At 38.0% G+C, this 15,421-nt stretch overlaps 1 protein-coding gene across 3 annotated transcripts; it reads left to right on the plus strand.

Annotated features, from left to right (window-relative positions):
* Positions 1–15,314, plus strand: LOC127415136 (hepatocyte nuclear factor 1-alpha-like). Of its 3 annotated transcripts, none has more exons than XM_051653710.1 (10): positions 1–2,494; positions 5,606–5,805; positions 5,950–6,133; positions 6,246–6,448; positions 6,876–7,027; positions 7,684–7,825; positions 7,921–8,097; positions 11,308–11,420; positions 14,608–14,692; positions 14,813–15,314. In XM_051653710.1, exons 1-10 carry the CDS (start codon positions 2,196–2,198, stop codon positions 14,935–14,937), a joined length of 1,680 nt encoding a protein of 559 aa, XP_051509670.1. In that variant the 5' UTR covers positions 1–2,195; the 3' UTR covers positions 14,938–15,314. The 3 variants fall into 3 exon arrangements, with proteins under 3 accessions (XP_051509670.1, XP_051509671.1, XP_051509672.1); XM_051653711.1 differs by having other exon boundaries at positions 5,953–6,133; XM_051653712.1 differs by having other exon boundaries at positions 2,238–2,494; positions 5,611–5,805.
* The last annotated feature ends 107 nt before the right edge of the window (positions 15,315–15,421 follow it).

Raw genomic sequence — 15,421 nt, forward strand, 5'->3', positions numbered from 1 at the left:
TGTAATCTGTTGCTACCCAGCACTCTGTTTTACATAACACTTACTGCTTGCATGGAAAAAATTGGTCTTAACATATGAATATACATTTGTATACACATACAAATGTTTAGATGTCTTAACATTTTAGGATCTTGCTAGGAGATCATATTTGGGGGTCACTGGCATAAAAAGTTTGTAAACCACTGGTCTAGAGAACAACCAGAATCAAAATTTTAAGCAGATTTTATTACAGCCATAATCACATTTTACTACCATAGTCCAGGACACAGTGACGATAATTATGCATATACAGTTATTACTTTACTATTGTACAATGATCATGTGTTCATATTTTATGGAACCATACATTTAACTTTAAAAAGCACTAAATGATAAAGTTAAATAAATATCCTTGTTACATACCATATTTCTAATTTCTAAAATAATCTGTCCTATCTATTAAAAATACACCCTGCATGAGGTCGATATGTAACCATTTTTTAAACTGTACTTCTGAGATATGGCAAAACTTCCAAATGAATAGACCAATCTGCACAGAACTTAAAATGGCTTCAGCAACAGAACCCCCTATCACTGCAAAAATTATTTTCTTACTACGAGTATTTTTTGTCTTTCCAGTAAAAATATCCAGTAAAATATCATTATTTTAAAAATCTATATATGCCAATTGGGTAAGAAAATAACTTGACTCAAAGGGGGAAATATTCATTTTCTTACCCCATTGGCAAATTGTTTCTTGTTTTAAGCAATGAAATGTAAGATTTCAATGAAGACGTGACAAAATATCTTCTGCCATTCTGCTTCTCAAGTCATTTCTTCTTGTTTTAAGGATGTTTTGATATTTTCACCAGAAAATAAGACAAAACACAGTAGAAGTCCTTAAGAAAATATATATATATATATATATATTTATTTTTTATTTTTTTTATTTTTTTTTTTATTTTTATTTTTTTGCTGTGAAAGAGCAAACAGCTCATCATTTAAAAAGGCTTCTGTCAGGGAAATCTGATGATATACCTTAATGTGTCTGGACATTTTGTGGTGCCTCTTCATGCTCAGTTGCACAATGTTTTCAGACAAATCATATGAAAAAGGCAGCACATATCTGGTGTAATAATAGCAAATAAAAAAAAAAAAAAACAAGGAATTTTAAGATTGTGTTTTCCAATGCCTAGAATAGCCAGGAAATTTCTATAGTGAATGTACAGTACATTGCTCTAGTTATGCTACACAAAATCATAACCAAACTAGTCTAAGTCTTAATGGTTAAAAAAATCCTTAGCCAGTACTAACAAATAAAAGGCCATGGAAATTCATCAGTCAAAAAGTGTGGGTACCCTGAAATACGGTATAGCGAATATTACCCAAAATATTCAACACAAAATAAGCTTCACATGTTCTGTACTGTTTTTATATTTCTCTCAAACAATGGCAGCTATGTATTCAATAGACAAATCTGCATTTCTTTAAATACTCTTATGGATCTGCCACTTCTAATAAAACAGATTTGCTTGTGTTTATATTCTACTTTATATAAAGTTTATTATATATAAAGTATATTATTTTATTATATTTGCACTATGTTGTGTTTTATATTTGTTCTGTGACGTTGCATAATAAGACACTAGAACAAAATGACTGAGTTTTGAAAGTGTTTGTAATGTTCATTTTCACAGATTGGTTAGACTCTACACTTTGCCCTTAACACAGGTTGAAGCCAAAGTTCTCCAAGAGAGAAAGAGAGACTTAGAGTGACCGAGTAAGGGAGGAGGGAATGAAGGAAAAAACAAGCTGGGAAAAAAAAATCACATTTCAAAGCAAAAGAGCAACAGGTGTCTAGACATAATACAGGAGCACAAATAGAGGAACACTAGAAAATATCAAAGAGAAAAAAATGAAATCTTCACCTAAATAAGCTCCTTATCTAGAGGAGAGACCACTGAGCTCCAATCCTGAAAAAACAGGTACATTTGGAATGAGCAAATGTAATTTGCAATATTGTTTTGGCTTCTATGTGTGTGCACATTACTACTGTTTGCACAACCGAAGTGTGTGTTTGTGTTCGATTGCTTCCAGTGACACAGACAATGCTTGTGTTTCCTTTCCCTTGTGTGTCTGCGTACACGAAGGTGCCTTCTTCCAAGATCTTTGACCAAGTCAGGAACAACGGCTGCTGAGACACCAGAAAACGTGAGATGGATGGAGGAGATGGCAGGAGAGCCGGAGGAGAACGAAGTGGCCAACTGTCTGCCTTGCAAGAGCAGCTGGTCTGGTCTCTACTGGGCTCAGGGTTATCAAAGGAGTTGCTGATCCAGGCCATGGGAGATCTGGAGAGAGAGCGGGCATCAACTGGTGTGGAGAGGGCAGACCGGGCAGATGGAGAGAGCTCGGAGGACGGAGAGATGGACAATCCACCTCCCATTTTCCGTGAGCTGGAGATGCTTCCACCGGAGGAGGCCGCGAGACAAAGAGCTCAAGTTGAACATCTGTTGCAGTAAGTGTTCTGGTGTGCTCTGATACACTTTCAGCAGGTTAAAGTGTACTAACTTCATAATCTAATAAGATTTTAGTGCCTAAGATGCTTTTCTTAATAAGCAATTGCACGAGAAAACATTAAAAGAATTCCTTCTTGCATTAATATATTAGAACATCTCTATTAAATTCGCTTGTGTAGAGAAAGCTGTTGTTTTTCTTTTCAAACTTCCTATCTTCCTCCACAGATACCTGAATAAACCAATTGCTTGTTCTTTTCTCCTCTATTCTTGCTCGCCGGCTTCCTCTCCCTTCTACTGCTCTGTTTCCAAACTGATGGGGTAAATATAAAGGAGGTTCCACCTTTTCTAGTTACTAATTACCCACCCTATTCATTATTCTCAGGCCATTTCTATCTTTTTAATAAATGAGCTACATTGACTGGTTAAAATTAACAGAGTGACACAGTGTCCATCTATATCTGTGTGTGTTTGTGTGTACACTTGACTATAGTGATATTGTAAAGATAGCACATTGTGAGGTAGCTTTGTTTCCAAATGTCTGACACTTTGGACAGTTAATTGATAACTGTAACTTGTGATAAAGCACATGATGCACTTTATCTAAATATCAGGGGGCTGTGTTATTTGTGAGTGATTTGTATAGGTAAAATGTATTGCTTTTGGGAATGTTTGTGTGTTTGTGAGTCTGTGTGTGTTTGTCTTGCATTCACAAGGGTTATTTGCGATCTCTTTTACTGGACTTTGCCCCCTTGTCTCTTGCCTTATCTTTCAGTGTAAACATTGCACCCTCTCTATTTGCCTTCTTCTTCCCCTAACCCTTGTCTCAGAGTATCTTTTAAAATAATATCTTGATATATACTGTTTTTGTAAATGTTTTCAGTTCTTGACATTTTACTTTTATAATTTTTTTCTAATGACACGGAGGGGTAATTCTCAGGAAATTAGTGTCCCTAAGACTTACTACTGATACAATTTACAGGATGCTAAACTTAAACAGAAAAATCTATCAAATAATATAGCTCAGAAATAAGTATGTGTTATGGCAATTTTTTTTTTTTTTACATTGTTTGTGAAAATCAGACAATGTGCATGTCCTCATGCATTACCATTGCAATTTAATGGGTTACATACAATAAAAAAATAATTAACTCCACCTAAATTTTTCTTTTATCAGTCTTACTAAAAGAATGTAGCATTTTAGCTGTTGACTTACACTTGGTAATGATAAATAACTTTTGGTACTTTGCATGGCTTTAACCACCATATTTAGGATTGGGGGTAATAGCTTTCAAATCTGTCATTGAAAAACCCATATTTGTTGACCACTAATCTGAATATTTTGGATGGACAACCCAACATTGTACTTAAAGGGATAGTTCACCCAAAAATGAACATTCTTTCATCATTTACTTGACTTTGCATGACTTTCTTTCTTCTGCTGAACACAAAGATTTTTAGTAGAATATCACAGCTTTGTTGGTCCATTCAATGCAAGTGAAAGGTGACCAGACCTCTGAAGGTCCAAAAATCAAATAAAGGCCACATAAAAGTTATCCATATGACAGTGGTTAAATCCATATTTTTGGAAGCGATATGATAGGTCTGGGTGAGAAATAGATCAATATTTAAGTCCTTTTTTTTTTACTATAAATCTCCACCTTTGACCAGCCCTAACCAGTAGGTTATCCAAAAAACAAAAGAAGAAGGATGTGGAAGTGGAAGTAGAGATTTATAGTACGTATTAGAAGAGAAGTATGGAAACCAGTTTCTAGTAATTATGATGGTGAAAAATGTGAACAATGTCCCACAGGCCCAGTAATATATATTGCTGAACAAAATGAAGCAAGATCATGCTTTTTTAATGGCTATTGTTGCTATATCAAAAGTCCTGATTGGATTTTTAGTTCAGTGCAGTTACAGTATTTTCAGTGTCGAAATAATTGAGATAATTAGTTCTGTACACTAAGGGTAAACTGCGCCTTATCTCTGTTTTTGGAAGCGTGTTGGGCTTATTTAAGTTCAGAGCTTGTTCTCTGTTGTCCATAAGAAAAACGCGCCGCATCTGTCAAACGCAGAAATACTGTACACGTGCAGACATACTGTCAAACACGCGATCGGCAGAGCAAAAGACATTTACACTTAACGTGGATGTTTACAAGAATTTATATGATAGGAACATTGCAGCACTGATATAAAATGTATACTTATAAACTGAGGTCATCAGAGCCCATAGTTACAGAATCACCCTGAAAATGACCATGACATAGACAAGCCCATGTTAGCATTATCACCAACACTTACCTTAACACTGCCATTTTAATACTGAAATATCCGCTTGTCTTGGGATAAAATGAAAGCATAGCATGACGAAAGAGAGTGTTTGTTTTGAGAGCTTGCTGCTGCAGGAGTGATGAGCTCGACTCGAGTGACAGAGCGCAGCCGTTAAGTTCCGCTGTCGTAAAAGTCCCATTCAAAAAACTCTCAATAAATTACAAATTTATTATCACTTATTAAATTAAAACCAGTAATGTAACGACAGGAACGTCACCCAATGTAACAAAGTAAATGTACATTAATGTACCCACCATTACATACTGTATACTCAAAGTAAATATAGCGCATTACTACCCACCTCTGCATATAGATTAGTTTTATGCTACCTTGATCTTTGGACCTTTAGAGTTCTCGCCACCATTCACTTGCATTATATGGACCAACAGAGCTGAGATATTCTACTATAAATCTTTTTTTGTGTTCGGCAGAAGAAAGAAAGTCACACATCTGAGTTGGCAAGAGGGTGAGAAAAAAATTATTGACATTTTTGGATGAACTATCCCTTTAAGGCATTTGTTGCAACCGGCTGACAATAGTTTGGACTCGAGGTGGGAAAGTACGATTTCTTGGACGTTCAGTAATCTTTTCAAATAAAATAAATTAATACATAAAACATTTTTGAAAATTACAATTCTGACACTTTCTGGCACAGTTTCTGGAGAATGACCCAGTAAAAAGCATCCTGCTGTTCTTGTAGCATATTCGTAAGAACTTGTTTAGAAACATTAAAGAATTTTACACTGATTATAATATATTTTTTTATTTATTTGTGTCAGAGAAGATTCTTGGCATGTAGCTAAAATGGTGAAGAGCTACATGCAGCAGCACAATCTACCACAGAGAGAGGTGGTAGAGTCCACCGGTCTCAACCAATCACATCTCTCCCAACACCTCAACAAGGGCACGCCCATGAAGAATCAAAAACGTGCCACATTGTATAGCTGGTATGTCAAGAAACAGGCAGAGATTAGCCAGCGTGAGTGTTACCCTTTCTTATTTTTGTTATGTGAGGTTCTGTTATAGAAAGACTGAGCTAATAAAATATTGGCTTAAAGATGTCACACCAAATTAAATCCCAATCCAAATTAACATTGTAATGGTTCTCTCACACTAACCAAAGCAGAATTCACCAACGCCAGTCGAGGTGTTGTGTCAGGAGAGGAATCTGGGGAGGATGGCCGAAAGGGACGGAGGAATCGATTCAAATGGGGCCCTGCCTCCCAACAAATCCTCTTCCAGGCTTATGAACGACAGAAGAACCCTAGTAAAGATGAGAGGGAGGGATTGGTGGAGGAGTGTAACAGGTAAGTGAAGATAAAGTAATGAAAGAGTGAACTGGGCATCATAACCTAAATTGACTATGTTGGTAAAGTTGCAACATGTGCAATACCTGATGTGTATGTATGCTTGTTTTAGAGCGGAGTGTCTACAAAGGGGAGTGTCTCCTTCTCAGCTAGCTGGTCTGGGCTCTAATCTGGTGACAGAGGTACGTGTATATAACTGGTTTGCCAATCGGCGCAAGGAGGAGGCATTTCGCCACAAACTGGCACTGGACGTGCCTTACAGCAGCCAATCAGCACCCCCCACAGGCCAGACTCTACCATCCAGTCCTTCACCAGGTAGCCATACCATTTCATTCAAATTTGAAATTCAAAACTAATGCCTATCAATCCATATATCATCTATGACACGCTGTTATCAATTCAAAGTGCATGAAATTAGTAGTGCATTAGTAGTCCAGTAGAGCATGAAATGAAACTATAGAGCCCAGCTGCAAGAAACCCCTTAAGAAAACCTGTAGTTTCAGTTGTAATTGTATTGTCACGAAGGGTTTTCTTAACTTAAAGGGATAGTTCACCCAAAAATTTAAATGTTCTCATTATTTTCTCACCCTCATGCCATTTTAATTGTTGGGTGAACTAACCATTTAAGGGGGTTCTAGCAGCTGGCTGCAGATTTTAAATCTTTTACTTCAGTTCTTACCTTCGGCTTTGTCATGAATTTGAACACTTTTACCCACTTTTCTCTTTGTTTCACACTCTAAAGGTCTGAAGTACAGTCAGTCAGTTGTGTGTGAGAATTTGGGCACAATAAGAAGCTCAAGTGGTGAAGATAGGGGTGGCGGCGGTCATCTGGGAGCCAGTCCAGGCCAGCTAGAACCCAGCCATACACTCTTGGACACACATCACCACAGACCAGTGAGATTAACAAACAGGACACACTTCATCACAAATCAGTGACATTGACATCTACTGTATGCATTTGGTAGACGGTTTTATCCAAGCGACTTACATTGCATTTCCATGGAGTCAAATCCATGTCCTTCGTGTTGCTAGTCACTAGTTGATCTACAGCAGGGATGCTCATTACATTTATGCATTTGGCAAACGCTTTTATCTAAAGCGACTTACAGTGCACTCATTACAGGGACAATTCCCCCGGAGTTAACTGCCTTGCTCAAGGTCACAGTGGTGGTGGCTATGGGGATCAAACCGGCAACCTTCTGCCTACCAGTTCTGTGCTTTAGCCCACTATGCTACCACCACTGCTGCTCAATCCTGTACCTGGAGGTATAACTTTTTTCAGAGTTTAGTTCCAACCCTGTAGTAACATCCCTGCCTGTAATTTTGTAAAGAACCCATAAACATTGATGAGCTGGTACAGGGGTGTTAAATTATGGCTGAAGCTAAACTTTGCAGGAAGGCAGATCTCCAGGATCAGGATTGAGCAGCCCTGATATACAGGAAAACATTATGCATGCAGTAGCGGTTATTAAGGCACATGCAGTCAAAACATGATTTTGCAATCAATGTTCAGGCATGAAACAAACCTCAAGTTCTGTTTCCTCACCTAGACATCAGGAGGTGGTTCCTTACCTCCTGTTAGTACTCTCACTTCTTTGCATGGAGTATCAGGATCCTCGGCTCCCCCTCCAGGACTGATTATGGCCTCGCTACCGAGTGTAATGAGTCTGGGGGATTCCTCACTTCTCATAGGTATTATACATGCATGATGAAGCATAATGATATGAATTCACAGCTTAAGACCAAAGCACTTGTAATTAATGGCTAATATATGTCTTTTACTACAGGCTTGACATCCTCTCAACAACAGACTGTGATCAACAATGTAGGGGGTGGGTTTACCACCCTCCAACCAATCTCATTCCAGCAGCACCTTCATACTCAGCAGCCAATGACAAACCAGCTTCAGAGTCACATTGGCTCTAGCTCGTTCATGGCAACAATGGCCCAGTTTCCATGCCACAGTAAGTAATTCTGGTAGTGGACATTATTTTCTTAATGATTTTCACAAAAAATACAGACATTAGTGGAATTTTCTGGGTTCAATTCAAACTTGTATTTTTGTTAAGGAACAGATCACTCAAAAATGAAAATTCTGTCGTAATTTTGTTGTCCAACCCTCTATGACTTTCTTTCTTATGAGAATCACAAAAGGAGATGTTTCAATGAATATTGCAGTTTTTTCAATACAATAACAAAAGTAGTCCATTCGGCTCATGCGTCATATGCCAAGTCTTCTGAAGCCATTTGATAGGTTTTGGTGAGAAACAACCTGAAATTGAAGTCATTTTTCAGTGAAAATGTTGATGTCCGTGTTTACCTGTTTGTGTTGTTTAGAGCTACACAACTGTAATTCTCTTGTTAACATTCAAGCCATTGTTAACAAGCTTCTCTCACAGTGCTCATGCTCAGGCACAACAGACATTTTAACTGAAAAATTACCTAAATTTTGGGTTGTTTCTCACCAAAATCTATCAAATACCTTCAGAAGACTTGGCATATTACGCATGACACACAAGCTGCATGGACTACTTTTATGATAGGGAACAAAAAAATGAAATGTTTTCCATTTTGCTTTTTGAGAAACCTGTGTTCCAAATGGTAACCATTTAGAACTAAATAAAGGAACAGTTAATAACATACTTTTTAAAATGACAATACTCTGTGTTAAGGGTGGGTGATTTTCCAGTTGCAGTGTTGCCAGGTCTCGCAAGAGAAACAATGGACCTGGTCTGACAAAACAAGCTCAGAATAAGGGACTGACTTCAGCCAAAATAAGCGAAAATTTAAAAATGTTCCCATGTGGGTGAAATATTTGCATAGTAATGATAACAAGCATAGTATACAGTACAGTAGTCTATATAAGATAACATTTTCTCAATTTTAAATATATCCCCCAAAATATTTGTAATTATTTCAAATATACATCTAGCAATCTAAAATCAATTAATAGCCTAAATCTTTCTCTCTCCTGCATGCATGCACACACAGTATTTGGACTAAACGTCACCTTATGCTGACCAAATTACTTTCATTTTTTAAACCTTGGTGTACCTACAGAGAGCGAATGCACAGACCAAGTTTTCTGGAGCTAATAAAGTCCTGATTCAACTTGTATAGATAATTTAATTTTAATTACATATGCTTTTCAGTCAAAACCTGGCAGCATCAAATCTGTAATAATGTATTAAATGGAAATAATTTGCTTTTTACTGCAAAAATTTTCAATTTCAAGCAATGTATAGCCTTTATTCCTCAAAACAATGACTGACTGACGAGTTTCTAGAAAAAGCTGTTTCTTTTTTGCCATTTTTGACCTAATATTGACCTTAAGACATGCCAGTCTATTGCATTCTGTGGCAACTTAAAAACAAACACAAAGACAATGTTAAGTGTTAGCACAACTGAAACAGCAATGTGATAGAATGTGAGCAGACTTATAAAGCAATGGCTTACATGTGATTGGCTAGGTGTTACCTAGCTAATGGTGCGATGATGTACAGCTGCTAGTCTTCCTGCTAGAACTACGCTGCGCTTACATTTCCTGTTCAGGTTATTTGGTTCCATGTCATGTTATTTCCTGTTTCCCTCCATGTTCATGTGTCTTGTTTTCATTGGTTTATTGTCTTGTTAACTCGTTATCAGTTCTAGTTTGTCATTGGTTTAAGTTTATTAGTCTTGTTATCTTGTTTATAGTTCTGTCTGTTCATTGGTTGTTACCCTTGTCCATGTATATATACCCTCATGTTTGCCATGGTCCTTTGTGAGGTATTGTGTTTTTGTAACGTTGGTTCTATGGTCAAGTCAAGTCTAGTTGTTTATGTCTGTTTTGTTTCACGTTTGATTTACGGTTTTTGGATTTAACATTTGTAATAAACGGCACTTGGGTTCTTCACATCATCTCGTCTTCATCTGCCTGTCATTGCCTTGCCAGCCATCATTACAGAATACCTCACCTAACCATAAACCCAGCAGTTCAACTCCTACACCTACGTCAGGGGAATCGTCCCCTGGAGGAATATGTAGAGGACTTCTGCGCTCTGGCCTGCAGGGTCGACTTTAATGAGATCGCCCTCAAGGACTGTTTCCATTTTGGGCTGAATGAGCCGGTCTCCTCCCTGATGCCTGACGGTTGGAGTATCTACAGCCTAACTCAGTATATCGATCTTGCCCTACTGATAAGTGGTTCACCGTTCACTGTGGGGGGGGGGTGTGGATAATGAGCCAGCATCCCACGTCATGGCCGACGAGCCAGCGTTCCACGTCATGGTCGACGAGCCAGCGTTCCACGTCATGGTCGACAAGCCAGCGTCCCACGTCATGGTCGACGAGCCAGAATCCCACGTCATGGTCGACGAGCCAGCGTCCCACGTCATGGTCACCGAGCTTGCGCCACCTTCTGCAGTTCCTGAGTCTGCTCCATGCCATGTCACAGCCACGCCAGAGTCGGCTCCATGCCATGTCACAGCCACGCCAGAGTCGGCTCCATGCCATGTCACAGCCACGCCTGAATCTGCTCCATGCCATGTCACAGCCAAGCCCCAGACTGCTCCATGCCATGTCACAAGCAAGCCTCTGCTCCACGGTCCAGGCCCGCCTCTGCTCCACGGTCCAGGCCCGCCTCTGCTCCACGGTCCAGGCCCGCCTCTGCTCCGCAATCATCCTTTTAGCGCTGGGACAAGTGTTCTGTTCTGGGAGGATGAAATTTTGGTTAGGTGTTACCAACATAATTCAGGAACTTTCTCTTTGAAAAAAGCACTTTACATATAGATTCGACACATCCTTTTCTGGTATCTTTGCACATTTCTGGTGTAACCAGTTTACTGGCTTTACATGATCATGATGACAGAAGTTGAAAAAGTGAATATAAGATTATTAAGCTATTCTGTCACACTAGTCTCATGTTAACATGTATAATGTTAAAGTTGTTTGCAAAAAGTGAAGTTTTCTGGCTACACTTTGGAAACATATATGCAAATTTTGAAGTTTATCCCGGTGCAATGCCTTGCCCCACAGACTTCTGCTACAAATGACTGTAAACACAATTTGTGATTGTTTTTATATTTTTTTTAATAATTTGTTTTAAGCTCAGAACAGTCATTTAATTGTTGTTTCTGATTATTTGTTTGCATTATATCACTGAAATAGTGGACTGTTTTTATATTATTTTTCAGCGTACAGCAAGGCAGACCTGACCTGTTACCCCTCTAGTCTCCTATCCCAGGCTATGGTCATCGCAGACAGCAACAGCATTGGGACACTGACCAACCTAACAGCTGTTCGACAGGCATGAACAAAACACACTGACCTACTGTAGGATTTATTCACAGTGAGAGAAAAAAGGAATGACGTTTTATACTTTATCCAAAGGCAACATTCAATAACATTTGAATAACTGCTGCATTAAGCAATTCAAAGTCAAACTATACAAGAGGAATTGTAGGCTACTTCATGTAATAACTAGGGCTGTTGATTTAAAGGGAAAGTTCTCTCATCATTTACTCACCCTCATGCCATCCCAGATGTGTATGACTTTCTTTCTTCTGAAGAACACAAATTAAGGTTTTTATAAGAATATTTCAGTTCTGTAGGTCCATGCAATGCAAGTGAATGGGTGCCAACATTTTGATGCTCTAAAAAGCATGTAAATGCAGCATAAAAGTAATCAACAAGACTCCAGTGGTTAAATGCATATCTTCAGAAGTGATATGATAGGTGTGGGTGAGAAACAGATCAATATTTAAGTCAATCTTTGCTAGAAATTCTTCTCACTGCCCAGTAGGGAGCATATGCATGAATAATGTGAATCAACAAAAACACAAGAAGAACGTGAAAGTGAAATTAAAGTGGAGATTGACTGGGCAGGGAGGAAACTTTTATAGTAAAAAGGGACTTAAATATCGATCTGTTTCTCATCCAAACCTACCAAATCTCTTCTGAAGACATGGATTTAACCACTGGGGGTCAAACAGATTACTTTTATGCTTTCTTTATGTGATTTTTGGAGCTTCAAATTGTTGGCACCCATTCACTTGCATTGTATGGACCAAAAGAGCTGAGAAATTCTTCTAAAAATCTTAATTTGTGTTCAGCAGAAGAGAGAAAGTCATACACATCCGGGATGGCATAAGGGTGAGTAAATGATGAGAGAATGTTAATTTTTGGGTGAACAATTCCTTTTAACACGTTAGTGCGATTAATTATATAAAAAATAAAGTGCTAAAAATTAAACACAATTAGTCATACTTTCTGATCCGTACATAAATTCCACAATAAAAGTACAGTATGTATTTGACTAACATCAGAGCAGTTCAGCTTGAAATACATATAACTTCGTGTTTTCACAAGCCGCGTTAGCAGGGGGCAGTCAGCGCTCCTCAACAAACCTCACAAACAGTACAGCCACAGACAGGATGTGTTCTTGACAGCTGGATGAAGCCAAACAGAATGCATGGATCTCAGATTTGTAAAGTTTTAACTACTTTTAACTATAGCTTTCAAAATTAACGCATTAACGCATTAATTTTGGAACGCAATTCATTTAAAAGGTTTAACACTCGCAATAAACGCATTTACCGTTAATAAAGCATAAACACTGGTTGGACCAGAGCAGAACCTTTGTGATATGTCAGTGTGTTCGCCCGGAGTCATTACACTGATGCACACACCACAACAAAATGGGTGCTTCTCAATCGGAAGTCTGCAGCCTCGTTAGGCTGGATATCCTGGCTGCCACATTATCAGGCACCATCGAAGGCCGTCTCATTTGTGAGGACATTTGGAAGGCAGCCTTGTTTTGCAGCCTTCGTTTGCCATATTTTGGGTTTAAATATAAATTCTAAGATCAGTGTTGCAAACGGTATTATATAAAGGTTTTTTTGAGTGACTCTAGCTTTGTGAATAAAACATTTTGCTAAAATAATTAAGGGATTATTGATATATTTCTTGTTTTCTGAAGTATATGGGTTTTCCAAACAAAGTAAAATATCACATTGTTCTAAGCAAAGAGCTCTAAAATACTAAGCATATGGTTTGCCATGCGCACTTACAAGACTGTCTCATTCTAGCACTGAATGCTAGAATAGGAGCCTAGCCTACAGCCTCTGAAGGACTGGTCTAGGAAGTACACTGCCTTACTAGGCTGCAGCCTTCCATTTGAGAAGCACCCTAAGGCTGCGTCTGAAAACTAGAAAATGTTGCCATTGGAGGCTGTATACGGAGTTTCCCTACGAGTTATATTCATTAAAAAACGCTGTGGGTTTACCCATTAACTGATTAGGTAGCAAGTCAGCTGTCTACTTTTGGATGCAGTCATTTACCCTGTCAATGATCAAGTGATGGCGAAAGGAACTCTTAACGCTATTTGTTGTACAAAACAAGCCCAGATGGGACTTCTGACAGTAATCAAGTACTTTACAGCCCGTCATGTGCAATGTAATTACCACAGAAGCACGTCAAGTCTTTACTATTAAAAAAACATCTGCAGCGCTTTTCATGTGGAGTTCAAAGCAGAGCTGGTGTTGATGCCCTGATGTGAATCATGAACGCGGCTTTACGATTGCTGAAGCAAAGCAGATAGCTACACTCTACTGGCAGATTAATCTTGTGGAGGATGAGAGTTTAAGAGATTTAATGCCCATTGCAATAAATATGCAACCTATGGAGGGGCTAGTTCCTTTAATTAGTCATCCTCCCACTTAGACTTTGGGAAATGTGTAATGTTACTTGAATCTGTGCTATTTTAGTACATTTCTATCTTTATACTGTGGAAGGCTTTGTTTGGAAAATGTTAATAAAGCATTGTTGTTATATATTGTTTTCTTTCCTAAAAAGCAAATAAATGCATTTTGACAGGAAAAAAAGGTATATATAGAGTCAAACTTCACTACTTTTAAAATCTGTGATTAATTGAGATTAACTATGAAAAATTTTGCGATTAATCGACTGACAGCACTACTTTTAACTTGACTAAGTGTCCTAAAAATGCAGCAATTACGATGCTTAAAACCACTGAGATGCTCCAAAAGCATTCCTCTGACGCATATGTACATAGACTGAAAATAACTAAAAATAGACTAAAAATAGCGCAGATGGAACAAGTCCTGTGAGAACGGCAGATTGACAAAATCAGTTGCAAAATGGATTGCTGTCGATGACTTGCTGTAGGCTTGTTCAATGACAAAAAACAAAAGTATATTGACTTCTGTTATCTAATCAGTGCTTTACTCTTCTGCCATAGTAATGCAATGCATTTCAATCTGAATTATAATATTGTTCTAAATGTATACTTCTAGTTATGTATTATTTATATACAATTATTTCTATTTGGGGGCCATATTTGTATCCAGTTAATTTGCATGTCATGTAATTCATTTGATTAAAAATGTTAATCGTTTGACAGCCCTAGTAATAACCATACAAACAATACATGAATCTGACTCTTTCAAATTATCTATCTTTTCCCTCTCTATCAGATTCTCACCTCAGATCCTGAGGGTCACACAGACACTCCCATTGATGATGAGTCTTTACACCTACAATCAACTTCACCAGAGCCAGGTATCAACCTTCTCAGAGCCCGTGCTTATAGTCAAATTCAGTTAAATTTCAGGTATTACTGAAATCAACACTTATTCTGATTCCATCCATCTATAATTCTCTTTTGAATCACATTTTCAGTGTCTTCAGGCAGCTTGGAGCTCTACACTCAGACGAGCGAGACCCATCCTTCTCACCTGCTCTCTTCTTCACCAGGGGACATAGACCCTTACATCCCTACACAGATGGTCTCCACTGCACAATAGCTCCTGATGAGAATCCCACCTCCAAACATGGCAGAGAACTGCTGAGATTTCTTCAGCAGAAAGGAACGCTGCTGATCCATTTGAGAAAATGAGAAATAATGTTTTAGATGCATTGGAGAAAAAAAAAAAGAAATAAAAAAAAAAAGAAAAAAAACTGATGACATATCGAATAAAATACAAAACTGCCATGTCGCTAGTTGCTGCCTACCTACTCAAAGATTTTAGAGGTTTGTGAAAACAGTTGTGAATTACACTCCTGACAAGGACAATTTAGTCTTGTTTAATCCAGAATAATATACTAGATTCATGTGTGAACAAGTATAAGATTTAGCATTCAAAATTTCACTGTAATAAATGTAGAGAACTGGGCATATAAATGTAACTGAATGTGCTGAATGTTTTTGTCTTGTCAGTTCGTTAGACAGATTAGTGAATGAAAAAGTCACAGTATACTTTTAGTAAAACAAAATCTTTAATGATTATT

The sequence above is a fragment of the Myxocyprinus asiaticus genome, chromosome 24 (assembly GCF_019703515.2).
Source record: "Myxocyprinus asiaticus isolate MX2 ecotype Aquarium Trade chromosome 24, UBuf_Myxa_2, whole genome shotgun sequence".
Lineage (NCBI taxonomy): Eukaryota > Metazoa > Chordata > Actinopteri > Cypriniformes > Catostomidae > Myxocyprinus > Myxocyprinus asiaticus.

What these genes read in the sequence shown, in the direction of transcription:
- LOC127415136 (XM_051653710.1), top strand. Translation starts at nt 2,196, where the DNA reads ATGGATGGAGGAGATGGCAGGAGAGCCGGAGGAGAACGAAGTGGCCAA. An exon ending in GGCCCAGTTTCCATGCCACA is followed by an intron (nt 8,098 to 11,307) that starts GTAAGTAATTCT and finishes ATTATTTTTCAG; the next exon opens with CGTACAGCAAGGCAGACCTG. An exon ending in ATCAACTTCACCAGAGCCAG is followed by an intron (nt 14,693 to 14,812) that starts GTATCAACCTTC and finishes TCACATTTTCAG; the next exon opens with TGTCTTCAGGCAGCTTGGAG.